Genomic DNA, 15,676 nt, shown 5'->3' on the forward strand with positions numbered 1-15,676 from the left:
AGCACATAAATTTACATAATCAGTGTGAAGAGTATTTAACTCCATGTCGACTGGTTAAGAATGGTGTTGTTTTCGGGAAATCTTAGGATGGATTAACTTTCCAACTCCGAGCGGCCGGTTTCCTTACGGATCTAGACCCCCCCTGTCCAAATCCGTTATCGTATACGAACCCTCCCAGTCCAAATCCGCTGGCGGATTTGGACCCTCCTTCGCGGATTCGGACCCCCCAACAAAACTAAGTGAAAACATCAACCTTAACGTTCTAGTAGAAATAGATAATACTTTATCTTGAGGGTGACAGGGTTAGGATAAACGACAGGGTCCAAATCCGCTGTAACACCGCTTTGTACAGGCGACCGCCGACTATACAGCCTTCCCACTCTGTGAGAAGGAACTAAGTAGTAAGCATAATCAATGATATCTATTGCAACACTACTAAAAATATATTCTCATCTTGTAGTAAATTCAACCGTCCCCAATTGGATGTTCCCCTTCGCTGAAGCTACTTGCAGGAAGACGTGGTTTTCCTCATTTGCGGTTGTCTGGCGCCTCAAGTCTTTTGTCTTTCCTAAGCTGACGTCTGTAACCCCAGAATTTATCTATTCAGTGCCAGACTATCCAAATGTTACTGTTGCAATTTCATGGAATTCTTTGCCTGCCGCTACAGACTTTCGTTTGACTCTAAAGGTATGAAGCATTTGCAATAAATAATGAAGATAATGACGAGAATGGTAATTATTATGCTATAATGACATATCTTATTGTTATCATTAATATCATTTTAATAATCTTCATTATTCATTTTATAAAAACTTCAATGGTGATGGGAAAATACCAAACGTTTTAGTGAGAGGGTGTAGCTTGATGTGAAATCAAATGTTTTGATCTAAATTACGATCGATATCGGATTTAATGGTAACCATCGTGTTAGGATATTCTGAGTACGCTAGCCTTCGGCCGGAAAAAAAGGATGTTTGATTAAATCTGTTCAGATCTATATAATGACGTCAATTTAATTGGGAAACCACTGGTGGCTCACTAAAGTACATCGTATTAACGTAGATGTCTAATGTGATTGTCTTTTTTTTAACTTGAGGTGCAAGAAGCCCCAAGCATTGACCACGATGAGGAAGGAATGTTTGTTGGTCCGATTCTTCACATTTCGTACTCGCATGATGTGAAGCTGTCGGAGCCAGCGAAAATAAGCGTCCCGCTGGCACTCACAGACAGTGAAGTAGAGCCACCGAAGATGCCATATTCAGGTCAGTTGAGGATACTACATTTCAAGTCAAGAGAAAAGTCAGAAGGATGGACTGACATTACAGATCATTTGGAGATGCCTGCAGTAATTAAAGATGGAATAGTGACGTTTCAAGTTAAAACTCTCTGTCGGTAAGCTATAATTAAAGGTGTTGATCGGTGGACCGTGTTGCAAAGTCCAAAACTAACTGTTGTCAGTTCTTATCAGTTTATTGAAAGTCTCACTATATGTAGAAGCGCTTTGAAAAAATAAGATCATTATATTGATTGATTTATGTCCAAAAAGTAATTAGGGAAATAAACAGGATTAATATTGCAAGCTTCCATAAACTTAGTGAGGACTATTTCAAAATTGTTTGCATAGTTTCCTGAGTTATTCATGCTGGTTTTAAACTAATTAGTTTCTTTTGCAAAAATGTTCTCGCTGGCCAATTCCAAACTGGCGTGTGAATTAATTTTAAGAAAGGTAACTGACTTAGTTGGATATTTGCTTCAGGCAGAGTCAAGATAATCGTCGCGGAATTATTTCCCCTCAGCAAATTGTTCTTCATGACGCGTTTCCTCTCATTTTCTTTCAGGTTTTGGCCGTGGTGGCTGAAGACGTCCGCCAGTTTTCCATGGAAATATGTCTCTCCCTTGTATGATAGCATCATGAAACAACACGCTGGGTTCTTGGCTTTCTTATGCAATGATACTGTACCCGGGAGATACTTGCTGTATTTGTTTTGTTTCCTGCAGCATTTAAGGTCCAAAGTGAATAGCTATATTTCGTCAACATATTTTGTGAGTATGCAAGGAGAGGGAACCTCACAGAAACCCCTGTCTAACGGAGATGAGATGTTTGCATCTCTTTCAAATGGATTTGAGTTGCACGGAGCGCCGGCGAGAAATGCAGAGGAAATCGTCTTAAAGTACGTATCAGCTGCGTTACGTTTCATCGTTGCATTGTCATCATTCGCTCATTTGTAAATGTGAAAAGACAAAGTTAGCTCTGCCTCTCAGTGCTATAGATCCTATCGGAAATGCCTCGAACGTAGAGATTCATCTGTGACTAAACAACAAGATAGGGGGTGAGAAAAAGGCACTGTCCCTTGGACTCCCAGGACAAGGCTACAACTTGTTGATACGAATGGATTCAAATTCTTTCTTTTAAATTCTTGCCTTAAAAAACCGAAAATCTTCGAGAAATTTATCTTTAAAAACCGTAACGTTAAATAAGTGCCGAAGCGAAACGATCCTAACATTAAATGAGACCTCCACTCTTTTGATGACAAATAGTGTACAAATGTACTACTCAATAGATTGGGCAAAAAAAATTTCCTTACCATGCGGTCTGATTATATTATCGTTTTCCAAAGAAGGATCTTACAGCCACTTCGAATTTCCCACAGCCGCCATCTTGAATGGTGCGCAATGCAGTCTGGGCTGATGACGTGTAATGGCTGCTTGGTGCAATCACGGTGTAGGGTTTCGTTCTTGTTGATGCCATGTTGCTGTCGTCTAAAGAAATTTTAGTTAGTGTGTCACAGATCTTCCCTTCGACGGAGAAAAAGACACAAATAACCTATCGAGTGTTATCGTATTTCTTCCTGCCTCTGGCAAAGACGTAGACTTGTGCTAAATCCCTTAAACGACAGTCAAGGAATCTTACAAAAACCGAAAAAATTTCGTTATTTATCAAAAATTTTTTCGTAATTTGTTTTTTATGCAAGGTTTCTTGGTAAGGAACAATTTCAAAGGAGTCTGCGTGTTAATATCAAAGACATGAGTAATCTGCAAGTCGACTTCTTAAAATTGATGGGAGGACAGGAGAAAAAGAATTCCCTAGTAATAAGTCAAGTGCTCATCATTCCAAGATCTCCAGTACAGGTATTTACGATGCTGCTATTCAAATGCATGCGTCTGCATTTCCATTAAAACAAACTTGTAAATAAGTGCAGTAAAAATTGTACTTCGCTATACCCAAAGGAAGTTCATTACTTTTCCCCTGAATCCTCGGGACGCAAGCAAACGAAATGTTTCTTGTGACATCGCCTTTATTTCACTGAATAATGAAAAAGCGTGTGGCTGCACCCATATATTTTCTAGAGATACCAACTTGGCAGCAGTGAGTTCTCGATGCACAGATATAATTGTGTTTACCCTTCCTATGAACATTGTTTCTTACTTTAAGGTACCGCTCCCTATACACCAATATGACATTTGACATGACTGAGATACGTTTTGCCGTACCTTTTTTTAAAAGAAAAGAAAATCCAGCAAATGCTTTAGAAAATAAGGCGATCATTCTAGGATCCTTCTATTTCTCTATTTAGGTTCCAACTCCTACCACCTTTGACTTTAAAGAAGGAAATGGTTAGTTGTTATTTTTGTTATTGGTTTCGCTGTTGTTCGTAAAAATGTAATTTACCGCATCAGTCATTATTGTTCGAATATATGCAAACTCAGAAATCCGGGCTATGTTGGTTTTTGAAAATGTAGCGTATGGTGACGAAACAACTTGTTCTCAGCTCAAAGTCACAACGGCCTGCCTTAGTTTATGCGTTAATAAATCGGGGCCTGCTTCCCTCACCCTCAGCATGTACAACGATGCCGTATTGTCTCTGTTACTTATTAGTAAACTCGATACACAGCTTCTTGGTAGGTGCGTTCTTCCTTGTAAGGAATTTTATGTAGAATACATGTAGACATAAAGCAGTGCCATTCCGCTATATTATTGCTTATCAAATGAAATGTTGGATCTAATATGTTTCCTTGTAAAAGCCCTCTTTCGTCGAATATGTCAATGTTCTTTGTTAAATATAATAGAAACTGCTAAAACTTACTGCTCCTCTGTAACTTGTGAGGGCTGGGTTTCACCCGGACGATTACAATACAAGATCACCACATCCTCGTTTTTAAACCATTTACTTCATAAAATGTACATTTCACACTGTAGTTTTCAACTAATCCATCTCATTTATCCTCGTTATTGTGCAGGTACTTCTGCACGAAGTGTGCAACATTCAAGTGCAAAGCGTCCAAGTGTAGAATCATCGTCAGGACGCCCCATTGCGGCTCTTAAGAAGAGGCGCCGCCCATTGGCAGGTAGTGCCGCGATTGAAAATGTTACGTTGACAGGGACCGCAGAGGAGGAGGGGGCTGGTAGGGTTATAGCCCTACCACTAATATTGCTGGAATTTATCTTTTAGGGTTCCGGTTGAGAAGGACAGAATATGGATTTTACTACTTGAAAGTAATAAAACACGTCTACTCTTACACCTTTGCCTTAACTCAAAGGCTTGTTAGAGCCGTACAAGATAAATAACGAACACTTCCTCAGCGATTGTTTGTATTGGCCAGAGTTTTAGCCCTACAACTTTAAAATGGTCTCCGCGGTTCCTGGATGAGTCCTTTTTTTATTTTATTTTTCAAGTTTGCATATTTCTGTTGCATACTCTTTATCGACGGTAAAATTTGTCCATGCAGGAAGACTGGCGTTACTTTCATTAGACATCGTTACCTAATTCAAATGGGAAAAAAATAAAAAATAACTAAAAAAAAAACTGGGAAAAAAATGGAAACAGGACTATATTGAGTTAAGCGCTTAAGGACAAGACTTTAGAAAGCGTTTAATACAGCGCTTGCTCTTTGGTAATTTTTTGTTTATCACTTTCCCCCGATGACGGCTAGGGTTCGTGACCAAAACGCTGAGATTTTCAACCATCTTTAAAACTTTTTACCAGTGTAATGCTTTATAAATTATGTGGGTATGAACCCACCTACATGGTTACACTTTGAATATTAAGGGGAGTGGTGTTGCAGAGAAAAAAAATTAACAAAGTTGTTGCTAATAATCGACTTGTTTATCCTGTTTTGCTTTTCTTGTATTTGAAAACAAAGGTAAACTGCAAGTGCCCAGCGATAAAGATCTACAGTGGCTGTCACAAGAGATCGCCCAAGGCTGGAAGCCGCTTGGACGTTGTCTTGACATCAAAGAGGAAAAGCTTACGGCGTTTCACAAGGAAAACGAGGAATTTACTGAAAAAGTGTACAAAATGTTACTGCACTGGAAACGAAAGAAAGGTTCAGCCGCAACATTTGAGGTCATGTACAATGCCTTGTGCCATGAGTGTGTAAATCGTAAAGATTTAGCCGAAATGTTTTTAGTCGAATGGACGAAGTTACTGACTAGGTTTCATTAGTTTTCAGGTGCTTTGCGGTTGTTACATACATGCAAACATACATGTATATATAGATATTATAACATTTCTCAAGTTTTACTTTGTATTACAAGAAATTTTTCTGAGTAATGGTAAAAAATTAATGCATATCCGTACGTTATATATATATTTCTGGTGCATCAGCACTGCGATCTTTTATTCTCTTCCCTTCTCTTCTTTGCATTCTTGAGACAGCAAGTTCCTTTTGGGACAACTTGAGGATTGCTTGCATCAAAAACGCTGGAAAAAATACACTACAGGCACAGCAAAGTCTTATATAATTTCTGGGTTTAAACCTATCCGAAAAATGTTCCATTTTCTACATGCCTAAGCGCAGTGACAAAATGAATTTTCAAGGCTTCCTAGTAACTTTGGAAGAAAACTGATACACAGAAAGAAAATAACTATTGTGAGCAAATCCTTAGGCATGTTTCAAGAGATATGAGAAACTCAATTTTGAAACTGGACCTAAATAGCTGACAGTGTTTTTCTATTGATTAGTACCGAAGGTAGTATTTGCTAGACGTAGATGTATATAAATATCAGGTTACAAGAACACAGATCTTCCATCCTACAGTTACTCTTTGTAAAACTTTTAATTTCACTTATTTATTTTTTTATTTATTTATCTATACGTATTTTTTTACTTTTTCATCTTGAGGGACGTTATAAGTTAAAGTTTTTGATAATCTTATTGATATCACACTGATTGTAATGTAAATAATAATTTCAGGATGAGTAAGTAAGGTGTATTACGTAACATGATTTTCTCAGAAATAATAAAAGTGAGCCAGTGTGTGTTGGTAAGCAAGCTATGCGTCTATTTAAGGTTCGTATCAAGGTTAATGTTGTCTGTTTAATTTGTATCTACTGTATATTGGATGAAAGAAAATCGATGTATTTGCCTTTTTTTTTTTTTTCATGAAGAACTTAAGGTAACCCACAAACGTTTGAAGCAGTACTTCTGCGGTCATAATGATAATAATAATGATAACATTAATAACGATGATAACTTTATTTCAGTGTCTAAGGGATTTAGCACCGGTGGAAGACAGGCGCTAATTAAGGACACTCTAACAGCGATTACAATCCTATTAATCTAAAAGTACAATAACAATATTACTAAGTTAAATCTAAGTACAGTTAAAAGAAAGTACATTCCCTACGATTTCTAAATAAGAAATAGTAATATTATAAATTTAAATTATGGGAAATGCAAATCCCTAAGAGTCACACATTCCGCAGTTTTCTACTGCATAAAATTATCCTCGGTTTGGGTTGCTCTTAACTCTTTAATCCCTAATAAAAGTGATTGGCATCTGTTTTTTATCGTTTTAGACTTGTAAGTAGTAAGTAGCGATATGAATTTAGCTGAGTATATCCTATTTATTCTCTAATTTATTAGTTATCTTACTTAATAATTTAGACACGACCCCACAAGCGAAGAATTGCTTTAAAAACTTATCACGTATAAATAAAGATTATTGATTGATTGATTGATTGATTGATTGATTAGGCTATCGAAAAGAGAAATGTCATTGTGCTAAAAGTAAATAAAAAAGATAGAACAAGGGAAAGGGTCAGGGCTAAATTTGCACTGAGGCATTCCTCATGTTCCTCAAAACTATCGTGGGATTCAAAGCAGTGTAATTCAGAAGCTCTCTCGACGTCGCTAGCGCTATTTTTGTCACTTTCAGAGGCAATTTCCGTTCTCTCTGCAATTCGTTTGAAATGTCTCGACCGTGTACCTCGATTGACAAAGTCATCACAGTGACTACAGTAATAACTCTTTTCCCCCCATTTTCAGGAAAGATATCGGGCTAAGAAATGACGAGAACTGACGAAAATTACAGTAACATTTGCTGCTCCACTACGATCCGTAAACAAGAAGATGCAAATTTTCGGATGTCATGAAGAGATGAAGAAGACGATAGTCGAGAGAGGAAGAAGATAGAGAATACAGAGTTTACTATGGAGTCCTCCGGAAGAGTTTGTGTACAAGGAAGGAATGCGATAAATCAAGAAAGCCAAGCGCTGTGGTCTTCGGGCGGCGGATGTTGGAATTAAAAGTTGATCAAGACGAAGAACACTTCTGCGGCATGAAGGATTGTAAGCCTGCTTTATGAACTGCTTAACTTAATCTTTAACCTAAGTAAATTATACAATGTAAAACTAATTAAATAATAGTTAAAATAGGTAACTGCTTGTTGTTACATTTTTGTTGCGTGCCATATATCGTACTCGGGAGTCTATTTTCATATATGCTTTGTTAGCGGACATTTGTTGGTCATTGGTGCACGTAACAAAATATGCATCGTATCGGAGAAAGGTTTTGTTTATCAATGCAAATTAGTCTTGCGTAACCTCACTTGTTCGCTTGAAAATCAAAGTTGAATGGAATGTATGAATTAAAATAAATTTTTGGTGGTGTATATTATCTCACTGTTTTAGTATATACTTAAACAACTATTCACCTCCGTGTCGGTGGTTAGCGGTGGATATTTACCGAGCCGCTTCGCGGCTCGCTAAATATCCACCGCTAACCACCTCCACTTCGGTGAATAGTTGTTAAATATTACAGCATGAAAGTCTTATTTGTCAATGGGAACGACTTTAATGTTTCTATTGTCTGAAAAGGGAGTTAAAAAAATTTCCCTGTTTGATAAAATATTGTTATTGATCGCCCGATGGGGGATACATACAGCTTTTAAGGGGAAGGGAGGTTGGGTCCGTCATTGCTATAAGGTTTAACTAAGGGGAGAGGGACTCCTAATGAGTGGGGTCAGATTAATACAGAGCCTTAAGAAGGGGGGTTGGGAGGGGGAGGAATCAGGAAACTTTTTAAATTTTGACTCAAACAAAATCCACCGGTTCCACCCCCTCCCCGCTGGAAACTATTAGTAACCAGTCCATAAGGGGAAAAAATTGAACTCAAGAACAGCGGCCACCAAAAGGAGGATTAAATGGATTCAGATTGTGATTTCCAAAGAGATTGCTTTAAAAACGTAATCGCTCCCACCCCTCCCTCATTGATCCTCATTTGCGCAATAAGTGAGGCCTTTGACGATTGTTGATGGAGTTTTGGGTTATTATAGGAAACCGAGCATAGTAAAGGCTCGAGCAAACGGCTTCAACATCTGCTTCAACATCCATTCGATTTTGTTCAACGCTGTTGAAAGGTTGTTGAATGATGTTGAACGGTGGGATAAGCGAACGGTTTCAACATTTCATTCAACAAAACTTAGCGAGTGGCCTGGTAATTAGTTTCGGGCCCAGCTCTTTGCACGCCTGAGACACTTACCAGGGCTTGTAGTTTTCACTGGTTGCTTTTCCTGACTTCCAAGAGTTTGTTTTAGCAATTTCGCGACCAAGTTGCGTCCTCAGGCCGGCTATTTTCGCCTTAATATCTTGTTTAGTATGCTTAAATATGTCTTCCAGCTCTGTGTAAGCGATTTCTCTCTCTTCGCGATTGTGGTAGTCTTTACCAAAGACTTCCCTCAGACAGCTTCGCTTCTCCAGCTCATCAATAAGCGTTTCTATCTCGCCAGACTTCCATTTTGGTTTCTTTGTTTTATCCTCTTCGGTTGGTTTTCTTTTCCTTGTTGTAGTGTTGATCTCTACTTCAAAATCGTCTGGCGTGTCTAGTCCTCCATTGTAGGATCAGCTGATCGAAATATTATCGCCCGTACGTACTACAGCCACACACAAAATTGCCCAGCTATGCAACCGTCTTTGCATCGATGGTGAACATGGTTACGTCTTCTTAACTGCGCTTGCACTTACTCAACAATGTTGAAAGGGCGGGGCAAATGACTCCAACTCCGCTTCAAAATTCCGAACATTCCAGAGAACAAAAGAAATGTTGAACAGACGTTGAAGTAAAGTTTAAAGGCTTTTAAACTCTTTCAACATCGTTCCAACGCGTTTCAACACATTTCAACACGGTTGAAAGGGGATGGCAAACGCTTTCAACATTGCCATTCAACAAAATCGAAAGGTTGTTGAAGCAAATGTTGAAGCCTTTTGCTCAGGCCTTAAGTTTTGCCTTCGTAAACTTCTTTTAACTTTAGTAAGAAAGATCTTTGGATGTCTTTATGTGGACTGTAAATTTTAGAAGACGTTGTCAGGTGAGAGATTTTTTAAATCTTGCGTGACTGGCGGTTTAATTCACGTGTAAAAAAGCGATGAGTGACGTAGCGGCGTGTGAGAAAACTCAGTTTTTTCCAGTCCAAACCTCTTGCGTTGTAGCCGCATCAAAGAGTGCATTAATCAAGACTCGTGTTTCGTTGGGAATGACATCGAAATTGTATCGTCTGGAAAGTTAGTGAAAAATATTCCTGCTTGGAGAAGATATGGACATAGCCAAAGAGCTGTGGGAAATAGATATATGAACAATTGAATAACGGCGACCTAGAGGGGCTGATTGGATAAACGAATAGAGTATTCCATACTGCCACTGTCAGGTCTGCTTGAAATGCACCAATAGAGTTTTCTTGGCTGGACGAGTTACCAATTTCTCTGAGGTATCTGGCTACACTGCTTGCCCTTCGTGCGCGCAGCAAGCTCCGCTATAACACCCAGCCTCACATTCGTATCCCAAAAGTACATCCGCCTGAATGGAAATGGTTAAATATGATATGCAGCCAAGAATTCAGTAAACAGCTTCTGCCAATTTTCGAAAAGCCTGTAGGTATAAAATTTTTTTTTTCTTTGTGTTTCTTAGTTCGTGTCGTGTCGTCTCGCCCCATGACTTCGCCGGACTTCAGATAAAAACGCAATTAGTTTACTCGTGTTTTGCAGGATAATTTTTAATGGATTATTCTTCGAGTTATAATTCACTCTCAGAAAGAAGGTCAAATTTATGGCGGTTTCTGTGAATGTGTGGATTGACTTTGCATATTGAACTCCTTAACTCTCAGAAGTGATTAACATGTAATTAACTTCTCCCTATAATCTCAAGTTATAAGCTAGAAATTGTTTTCTTGATCTAGCTCCAAATTCTCGTAACTTATTTTCAAGGAAATGTGTAGCAGCTAGAGGGGAGTATTAACAATTAAGCCACGGTTGTTCGAAGGTTGGATAGCGCAATCCACTAGATAAAACTTTATCCGGTGGATAACGCGATACGTTTTTCTGTCACTTATCCGTGGGATAGCAATTTATCCGTGGGATAGTGATTTATCCGTGGGATAGCGATTTATCCGTGGGATGGTGATTTATCCGTGGGATAGTGATTTATCCGTGGGATAGTGTTATCCACCCTTTAAACAGCCGGGCCCAGATCTTGGCAGTTGAAAGGTTAACTAGGCTACTCGAAAGTTATTCAGGCTAAGGAGAGCAAAACTGCAAAAACGCTAAGTTCATTTTTCGTTTCAAAATTAGCAGTGGTAATCTACAAAAAAGATTGAAGCCTGCTTCCTTTGATAGAACGCATACTCCTACCGTGGTATAATCCTAATAAAATTTTGTAGACCTATCGGTGTTCTTTTTTGCATTAAGTTGTACTGCCAAGCACATATAACTTTTAGGTAAATATATTCTGGTTCGAAAGGAAAGCTTTATTTTTTTTTCCTCTATCGTTTCCTTTTGGCTGAGACCCGAAACTATCACGGAGGCGGATCTAACAGCGATGAAATGCAAAGAACACATTGGTAAAGAACCAAAATAGTTTAATAAATCGACACATCTGATATTAATATTCTGTTGTTGTTCCTGAGTCATTAAAAAGGGTTATGATTATAAGTCACATATCATCAATAACAAAAGTAATGGTTTGAGAAACGTAAAACCATTTACGAGCTTGGAATAAGTAGTTATGTAAGCAGCTGCTTTTAAAGTATCGTGAATATGCACTATAAGATCTGGAGTCACAAAGGTTCTCTCCCAATTCGGCACACTGTAAACCACTCTTGTATCCAAACGCAGTTAAATCTATTCACTACGCTCCTACTATTATCCAACTGCACAATGGAGAGCGGAAATGACACGCGAATCGAGTTCAAATATCACGCGATGTTTGTATTCCAGAGAACCGTAAAAATATCCGCGAAATTCGCACGCACTGAAATAACAATCTGGCGTTTTGAATTATAAATCTCGCACAACTCGTAAAAATAATCAGCGATACTACACCGCAAAATGTTTAATAAGATATATGTATTAAAGACAAATTGTTTTATTATTACATTATTACGCTATTTTACCTATATTAAGGCGAAGGAGCGAAGAAAATACGCGTCAGTATAACGTTGTAGGAAAGAGCTTGAATAAGGAAGAAAACAGGACAACAATGAGTCATAAAAACTTTGATTTCTTTTGGGTTTTATTTTTAGCTAGAGAGAAATTTAAAGTGCATCAGAATAATTTGTTGGTCGTAAAGAACTCCTCAATGGGCAGTCCATTTCAGTTGAGTTTGTCTATTGCTCCCGTGGCATTTATTTTCCAAAATATTGGAACGTGAAATAATACAAGAATAATGAATCGCTTATTTTGCTAGTTCAATATTACGAGCGGACATTTTGCTCATTGTTCGTTTTTCACCTCCAAATAACTAAGCATTTTATAAAATATCCGTGCGTATTTTTGGTTATTGCATCGAATAAGATGGATTTTATTTAAGCGAAACAAACCTGACCGGAGCCATCTGCTTAAGTAAGGTGTCACGTATTTTAACGAACCATTTGTTCACGTTGTCGGGAGACTCCTTTGGCCATTGAAACCATGGTGAGGTTGATTGAATGGAACATCACAAAGTGGCCCTTAGGGGCAGGTGGTGGTGTTAATTGTAGGCTTGATCAAGATATAGAGGACTTCTGGTTTCCTAATTTAAAGTAGGGAAGGCTAAGTGATAATAAGTTTAATGAATGAATGGGGTAAGTTTCTAAAGAAACTGTACTGCTGCGTCGCTGGGAGTAATAAGGTAATTTTGGTTTTATCAACTGAGTTGATAAAGTCAATTGGCCACCGTAAAGAGTTTCAACGCTGACGTTTCGAGCGTTCAGTCTCCATGTAATTTGAAATGTTAGCCACCGACACGTTTTTTTAAATCAGAGAAGTATGAAGAGAGAGGGGAAAGATTACCGTGAAAGTGGAAGATAGGCAAGAAAAAAAGTGTGTGTGTGGGGGGGGGGGGGGGGGAGGGACGGGGGGGACGGAGGGGACCGGTTGGCTGGGAAAGATTTAGCACCCAAGGAACATAACTTTTAATTCTTTATTTTTAGCACTTCTTCTAAGTATGCCAATATAATATAAAATAGTTTTGGAATAAGTAACATATCGCACGTGATGAAACACAATAAACGTGCTCTTAAGGTTACCTCTAACCTTTAGAGGCCGAAAAAATCGCTTTTTCTTTTATTGGACTAAATTAAAGTTAGACATTTTACCTAACCTTTACAAAAAGAAAAATATAAAAAGCCGCGGGTTTTTCCGTTGTCAACTTTGTCCATTACTCGACATGCCACGGAGTGATATAAAAAACGTGAGTGCTATGCGAGACTTTCCCCGGGAAAATCTTGATTATTTTCATTGACGCTAAGTCCCGTCCTCCTATTGGTTCGCGGATTCAGGAGGCGAGATAATCCCTTCGTGTGGCGCTAGTTAGGGGCCGACCATTTAACTTTTGAGGGGGGGGTGATTTCTGTTCATCAATAATGTTTTTTTTTTTAGCAATCTGCTGGGCAGGATATTTTTTTCCTTTCTGAATGCTCTTTTTTTTTCTGTTACATTTGGGCTGCACGCAATTTTTTTCTTCCAACAAGCGCTTGTAGGATATTTTTTTTCAAAGTTACCCACCCCACAACCCCCCCCCCCCCCTTCAAGAGTTAAATGGTCGGCCCTTTAGTTATAAACCCTTAGGCGCTAAAATCTCGCATCTGATTCAGAGAGGAATGCATCCCCTTTAAGCGAATTTATAGGCTATGCAGATTTGTCCGATTTCCGTAAAATTTCGCCAATTCATTTCAGGGATAATGAGGAAAGAAAATTTGTCTGGAGATTTTGATATTGGAAATATTTTTTACGAGGCGTCCATTTATGCAACACGTCTCGCATATTTTACGCTTCTCTAACTTTAGACAACCAATCAGATTTCTGAAAAGCCTGACACACTTTTGTTGATTGATGCCTTGCTCATAAGACTGTCCAGCCATTTTGCTCGTGCTGCGGGATTCGAAACCCGATAACATCAATAGGAGGACCCTCGGTCATTTCACGCCTTACCGGCTCCTGACACTCCCTAAATGAAAAAAAAATCGCCTAAATCATACTTTTATTGTAAACTACTTCTTTTAAGCTTTTTTATGTATAGTTTACAAGGGTTTTCTTGAAACTAGCGCGCGTACGAACCTTTTCCAGGAGGACACCCGCGAAGGTGGAAAGTAGCCTTATTAAGTTATGACTGACGGCGTCCTGTGGCCTCGATGTCCGAGAAGTGTCCTTCTGTGACACATCTCGCAGAATTCAATCGAGCATCTGGTATGCTTGGATTATATCTCAAAATAGGAGATTGAATCGTCTGTTTTGGTCATTTTCTGTTTGACTGGGGTGTTTGGGTTAAAAAATGGACTCCTTCCAGACAAAGACAAATCTCAAGCAACTGCAATTCCTTTTACCAGTGTCTCCTCTCCAAATTTAGAACTCAGTCTCTTTCTATATCTCTCACTTGCTTTGTCAAGTCTCCTCAGCCTCAAGACGAAAATGCTTGAGTCTATTATATAAGAATAATCACTCAATTGGCCAAGCCGTACATTCGCAGCATTTTGTTTTTTAATTTATTTTTCATAAGTGTGGTGGCCTCTCATATTAGCGCGGTGGTTTATTGATTTTATTTTGCCTTATGATTATGATGCTGTAAATTTATCCATCCTTATTTTTAAAAAAGGCAGATCAATGATGACGATGCAGAGGAATACGTTTATTGTTCGATTTACAATATATTCGCAGGAAATCCTTTGAACTGTGTTTGAACTCGACGACTAACTCGTAGTTGTTCGTGCTGTCAGGCTATTTCAGTTTTGGAGTGTTACAAATGAGGTCACTCCATTTTGTTTTCATTTTTGTTCAACTGGGCTAGATTACCTGGAACGTTGAGATTCTGTACTTCTGGAGGTTATTGTAAATTGTGGCGAACGATTACGTTTCATCACAGAATTTCCTATCAGAACACAAACTTTTGAAAGTATGATTTTTTCTCAATTTCCTCCTAGTTGTAGCCGAGAAGAGTCGGCTTAAATGGTCACTTGCATTCAAGCGGTTAGCAGTGTTAGGAATGTTCTTAGATTTTACCGATGAACCTCAATATAAGTGGCCGAAGCGAAACTTTTTATGGTCATTTTCAAAGCTTCAAAGTGAGAGCGATTCAGCGCCTTCCCGATCTCAACTCCAGTGCTCTCCTTTGTAACGAAAAACCAACGAAGACGAGGACTAGGATCGAGCTAACTCAGCTGCCAAGCACTTGTACCTAGTCCTTTTAAGGGCCACATTCCACCAATACAAAAAATTCCACAACGGCAGTAGCTTTTGCCTTTATTTTTATTGCAAAAATATAATTAGCGAATTATTACTCAGAGCAAAACTAGGTCGCTATGGTGGAGGAAATACATTGCAGACGTTTTCTGTCTTTGGAATAGAACAAAAAACAAAATAGAAGAATAATTCAGGAACTCGATACTTTTTCTCACAAACTGAACGGAAAAGGCAAAGAATGCCATAGCGGCAATGGCTTTTGCCAATATTGTAATGGCAAAAATAGACAAAGGTTATTATACGCTAAGAGTACAAATAAACCGCTACTTCGGACGGAAGAGGTATATTGACGACGTTTTCTGTCTGCGGAACAGAACCAAAGACAAAATAGAAGAATTTGTAAGACGGACAAACAGCTACATTCTGTCAAAAGATTATTTTATCTCCATTATGTACATGTACCTCGATGCAATCACTATTCACGGTTGAAATATCAGACTCAGAAATTATATCCTTAAACACAAAAGTGTACGAAAGCGAGAGGTTTAACAGGGAATCGACCCTCCTCGTCCAAACGCATTACAAAGAGACGAAGACTTCCGAATACTTGAATTTTTATTCATGTCATTTATCAGACGCGAAGAAAGGATTCGTAAAAGGGAAGCGCAACGGCTTCTATGAGTAAATTCGTCACGCTTCACGTTCAATAAAACTCACAATGTTTCCAAACATGCGTAAAGAATATGGGA

General features: G+C 38.6%; 1 protein-coding gene and 1 long non-coding RNA gene across 2 annotated transcripts in view; one reads left to right on the plus strand and one right to left on the minus strand.

Annotated features, from left to right (window-relative positions):
* LOC148737284 (uncharacterized) overlaps nt 1-15,676 on the minus strand; it is a 243,101-nt gene that overhangs the window by 43,232 nt on the left and 184,193 nt on the right. The gene's annotated exons all lie outside the window — the stretch shown is intronic.
* LOC148737286 (uncharacterized) lies at nt 2,042-6,954 on the plus strand. The gene is made up of 5 exons (XM_088747573.1): nt 2,042-2,180; nt 2,971-3,129; nt 3,576-3,615; nt 4,240-4,347; nt 5,143-6,954. The coding sequence occupies exons 2-5, from the start codon at nt 3,025-3,027 to the stop codon at nt 5,442-5,444; spliced, it is 555 nt and encodes a 184-aa protein (XP_088603699.1). The 5' UTR covers nt 2,042-2,180; nt 2,971-3,024; the 3' UTR covers nt 5,445-6,954.

Source organism: Stylophora pistillata, chromosome 2 (genome assembly GCF_964205215.1).
Source record: "Stylophora pistillata chromosome 2, jaStyPist1.2, whole genome shotgun sequence".
Lineage (NCBI taxonomy): Eukaryota > Metazoa > Cnidaria > Anthozoa > Scleractinia > Pocilloporidae > Stylophora > Stylophora pistillata.

Excerpts from the sequence above, each read along its gene's own strand:
- LOC148737286 (XM_088747573.1), top strand. The coding sequence starts at position 3,025 with ATGAGTAATCTGCAAGTCGACTTCTTAAAATTGATGGGAGGACAGGAG. Across the intron at positions 3,616-4,239 it reads TGACTTTAAAGAAGGAAATG|GTACTTCTGCACGAAGTGTG; the intron begins GTTAGTTGTTAT and ends GTTATTGTGCAG. Across the intron at positions 4,348-5,142 it reads GAGGCGCCGCCCATTGGCAG|GTAAACTGCAAGTGCCCAGC; the intron begins GTAGTGCCGCGA and ends TTGAAAACAAAG.